The sequence below is a fragment of the Triplophysa rosa genome, linkage group LG2 (assembly GCF_024868665.1).
Source record: "Triplophysa rosa linkage group LG2, Trosa_1v2, whole genome shotgun sequence".
NCBI classification, from domain to species: Eukaryota; Metazoa; Chordata; class Actinopteri; order Cypriniformes; family Nemacheilidae; genus Triplophysa; species Triplophysa rosa.
The window spans coordinates 7,488,818-7,493,793 of record NC_079891.1 but is presented as its reverse complement, the minus strand read 5'-3'; the positions used below and the strand labels follow the sequence as shown (position 1 = coordinate 7,493,793).

The 4,976-nt window shown below is 48.5% G+C and overlaps 1 protein-coding gene across 1 annotated transcript; it reads left to right on the top strand.

Annotated features, from left to right (window-relative positions):
- Positions 1-1,092: 1,092 nt before the first annotated feature.
- LOC130547729 (uncharacterized) lies at positions 1,093-4,417 on the top strand. Its single transcript, XM_057323976.1, has 2 exons — positions 1,093-1,925; positions 1,975-4,417. The coding sequence occupies exons 1-2, from the start codon at positions 1,093-1,095 to the stop codon at positions 4,370-4,372; spliced, it is 3,231 nt and encodes a 1,076-aa protein (XP_057179959.1). The 3' UTR covers positions 4,373-4,417.
- The last annotated feature ends 559 nt before the right edge of the window (positions 4,418-4,976 follow it).

The window sequence follows — 4,976 nt, the reverse complement described above, 5'->3', positions numbered from 1 at the left end:
GTCAAAAGGGTCTTTTTTTTATTCTCATCCGAATAGCTGAATAAATAAGCTTTTCATCGATGTATGTTTGTTAGTTATATCTCAGCCAAATAGCATAAGATTCTATTTGAAAATCTGGAATCTAAATATTGAGAAAATCACCTTTAAAGTTGTCCAAATTAAGTCCTTAGCATAGCATATTACTCAAATAGTTTTGATATATTTACAATAGGAAATTTACTAAATATCTTCATGGAACATGAGCTTTACATAATATCCTGATGATTTTTGCCATAAAACAAAAATTGATAATTTTGACCCATACAATTTATTGTTTGACAAACCAACAGGCGAAACTTAATTCTGCTCAATATTGATTTTATGGCTTTTTAAAATGCAGTAAATATGGTTTTAATTGGCTGCTACAGTCTAAAATGATCGAACACTTTCATATTTTAAAAAAAAAAGAAAAAACACCACCACTAATACACTTTTCTCTATCTCTACCCTTTGTGCATATCACCAGTTATACAAACAAATGTGAAATCAGATGTGTAATATACAGCATGTAAAAACAAAACGCTGTAATAAGTAGGGGTGTAAATCCAACAGTTTAACATGATTCGATGCCGTATCAATATTCGCCGCCAGCGATTCGATATTTGCCAAAACCTCAGAAATGTTTGTGATCAGATTCGATTCATTTAAACGATATTTTATAATACTTGCCTAGTTTACACATGCAGTTACATTTTTAATAACTCACAAATGCAACCCAAATATATAAGATGAACGTTTAATTAAACTCCTATAACACTGCACACACACTGTCCAAACATGGGACATTTGCAACAATAAATGATGTTTTATTAACAAAGTTCGGGAGAAGCCGGAGCACATAATCAAACTCGGCCGGTTCACCATTGGCAACCACGTCATCTATCCAAACGAGTTTCGTTAACAAAATTCAGGTGAAGCCGGAGCTCATAATCAAACCCGGCTGGTTCGCTACCAGCAATCACGATTTTCACCCTATCAGCTCAAGCGAGCCTCCGCATAAATAAGACCAGAATTCTTACATGCACCTTCTCTACAGTAATGCAACACTGCAACATGTCAGAGACACCGACATCAGTCGCCAACGACAGCCTTACCGCTCAGGATTCTCCTGCGCTTTCGAGCGCTCTTCAGCGTTCCAGTCCCGGCGCGGATGCATCTAAGGAGCCTGAGGCTACACCACGAGGCCGCCAGCTTTGTCGGTCCGCACAACGCGCTTCAAAGCGCCGATGCTCTGCCTCGCCGCGCCCAACCAAACAACAACTTCTCTCGCCAGCATCGTCATATGCGTCAGCACTTACGGCCATCCCAGCCATCGGGAAGTGGACCGTCGCAGGCTTGCGTCAAGCTTTGGCCAAGCGGGACGTCATCCCCAGTAAGCGGCACAGCAAAGCAGAGCTGTACAGCCTATACTCCTCTTTGCAGACAGAGGCCCCGCCTTCGACCGCAGAGGAGACGAACCAGGATCCCGGATCGTCTCGAGCGCAGCCAGGCCCTTCCACTTCGACAGCGAGGCAACACTCCCAACCACCATGCCGCCGCAGCAGGCCGTCTGCAAGTCTGGGTCGCGCCCCAGAGGAGCAGCTTTTGCCGCCAGCCGCCTTCCAGCTCAGTGATTTGGAGGAATCGTTTCCGGCTCCAAATTTCCACAGCTACCAGGACAACGCGAGCCGGCCGTCAAGGGCTGTTCGACAATTTATCAACCCCTCCCCCCACATCACTCCAAGCTCCTGGCCAGCGGCTCCGCAGATAACACCTAATGCGAGGCTGCCTCCGTTAGCATCCCAGGCCCAGGTTTTAGGTTTTCCTCCCCTCACCCAAGGGTACGGCCCGTTCTACTTCCCTCAGGCCCCTGCCATGGATGCCGCTGCTAACGTGAGACTGCCTCCGTTAGACGCTCCATTGGCTGCTATTCCCTCCCTCCTCTCTCTACCACAGGCACGCCCAAGTTTCTCACTGGCTACAGCAACATCCATGCCGGTGCCATGCACCCCCCGTCTCCACAAGCATCAGGACGCAGATTTTGGCAGATGCGGACATAGATTTATTTCAACTTCTATCACCACTTTCACCCCCGTCAGCAGATCGGCAGATTTCTTACGGCGACTTTTCGTTTACTTTCAAGAACGCATCCCACAGTCACTCCCGCACTCTGTCCTTCTTAGAATTCACAATGGCATTTTCCCGTTTCACTGACGTGGTATGCACGGTGTTCCCTCACAGGAGGCGTGAGCTCGGCGACTATCTCGCCATAGTCGCGGAGCTCGCGCTTTCCTACGGGGGGGCACATTTTTACACGTATCACAAGCTGTTTTCAGCAAAATGCGCCATAAGGGTGGCTCAGTGGAACCAGTGCCCCTACTGGGGAGCACTGGACACTGAGCTCCACAACAGGGTGTTTTTGGGCGTACAAAATATATCTTGCGCGGTGTGCCGCTTCGTATCACACAACACCACAGCTTGTCCCCTGGTCACTCCCGCCATTCTCCCTGGCAAAACTATGCCTCCTCCCGTTTCCACCGCCCACGTCCCGCGCCTGCCAAATCGCCAAGCCTTCCCAGTCAAGCCTGACACCATCAACACCTCAGCTTACGAGGTTTGCAGAAGCTTCAATGCAAACAGGTGCACAAGGCAACGCTGCCGGTACCTACACGCTTGCACTTATTGTGGCGGCGCCCACGCGCGCATAGTTTGCCCAGTCAGTAAAGCAGACAATAAACAATCTAACAAATATCTCTCGACTCCTGTCAATTTTTTACACCTAGCTTCCGAATTATCTCTCCACCCTGATCATGCATTCACAGATTACCTTTTAAACGGTTTCTCTCGAGGCTTCAATCCCGGCATTATAAGCCCACTTTCCCACAGCCTTATATGCCCTAATCTCCAGTCGGCACTCGCCGAACCCGAAACCGTCGATCTCCTCATCAAAAAAGAGATTGACGATAAATTTATGATCGGCCCTTTTTCCGCCCCACCGTTTCCTGTTTTCCGCGTCAGCCCCATCGGCGTCGCCACGCGAAAATTTTCGGGGAAAAAGCGCCTCATATTCGATCTCTCGTCCCCCCACGGCTCCCCCTTTCCAAGCATCAACAGTTTAATTCCGCTCGAAGAATTCGCTTTACATTATCACGATATTGAGCAAGCCATCACTTTGATTAAATTGGCCGGACGCGGCGCCTGGCTAGCCAAAGTCGATATCACCTCCGCATTCAAAATCATGCCGATACATCCAAAATTTTGGCACTTGTTCTGCATCCGTTGGCGTGAGAAATTCTATTTTTCTGTACGCCTCACTTTCGGATGCAGAAGTAGCCCAAAGATTTTCGACATGTTGTCAGAGGCAATCTGTTGGATTCTCTCTAACAACTACGCCATCCCTTACCTCATACATCTATTAGACGATTTCTTAATCATCTCGCCGCCCGATTCCGTCCCGGCAGCACATCTTTCCAAAGTCCAAGAAGTCTTAGCGAAACTCGGCATCCCTCTCGCACAAGAAAAAACAGCGGGACCCAGCACGTCCATCGAATTTCTAGGCATTAAGCTCGATACGCTCAAATTCCAAGCTTCTCTGCCAAAGGAAAAGATCGATAGGACGATTTTGATCGCTTCATCCCTCATAGACACGCCGTATTGCTCTAAACGCGAGCTACTATCAATTCTCGGCCACTTAAATTTCGCGATGCGCATCATCCCGCAAGGTCGCCCGTTCGTCGCGCATCTCTTTTCCCTCGCATCTTCCGCTCACGCACTAGAGGATTCGATCCATATAACCAGCTCTTGCAGCGACGAGCTCAGTCTATGGATCAAATTCCTCAAGCAATGGAACGGAATGTCTTTCTTTTACAACGACATGGTCTCTCTCCCTGTCGACATATGCCTATTTACCGACGCAGCTCCTTCCGTCGGTTTCGGGGGATTTTACCAAGGCCGCTGGTTCGCGTCCACATGGCCCCCCCAGCTCATAAGTCTACCGCAGCCTCTTGCGTCATCAGCACTTTTTGAGCTGTACCCACTTGTCGTAGCAGCATATTTATGGGGGAAAGAATGGTCCGCTTCCAGCATTATAGTCCACTGTGACAATGAAGCAACGGTACATTGCATCAACAAAGGCCGCTCCCATTCACCCGCCTTAATGCCTTTTCTCAGACGCCTTATATGGATCTCAGCTTGCGAGCAGTTCATTCTGACTGGCAAACACGTCCCCGGGTCCAAAAACCAGATAGCTGACGCCCTTTCCCGCTTTTCATTTCAGAAATTCAGGCTGCTGGCGCCGGACGCGGATCCCCTACCAACGCCTGTCCCTCCATATTCGGAATTAATCTTCAAGTGAACCACCCTCTAAAAGCCATGCTAGACGCCTCCCTCAACTCCATCATTCAAGCTGTTTCCCCCACGACCCTACTTTCTTACCTTACAGCATGGAGGAATTTCAAAACGTTTCACCGCTCATACAACCTCCCCTTCCCGGATTTTTCTCTCCTCTCCATTACTTCATTCATCTCCTTTCTCAACACAACAAAAAATCTCCAAGCCAGTTCAATTAAAGGATACCTGAGTGGAATTCAGTTTTTCACAAATTAATCTTCAACACACTCTCCCCAACCATAGCCAGCCCCCAAGCATCCATGCTCATCAAAGGCATCCAGAGAACCCAACCCACCCACCCGGACGCCAGACAACCAATCACCATAGGAATTCTAACAAAATGCATTTCCACCCTCCGCAGAGGCTATCACACCAAGCACACCGCACGCACACTCGACGCCATGTTCATTTTGGCCTTCTTCGGATTCCTCAGATGTTCAGAAATCACCACCACGTCCAAATTCGATCCCTCAGTTCACCCCACCTTTTCGGATCTATCAGTGCTCGATTCGGAAACCATTTCATTTTTTATCAAGCGAAGCAAGACCGACCAGGCCGGGAGAGGCCAT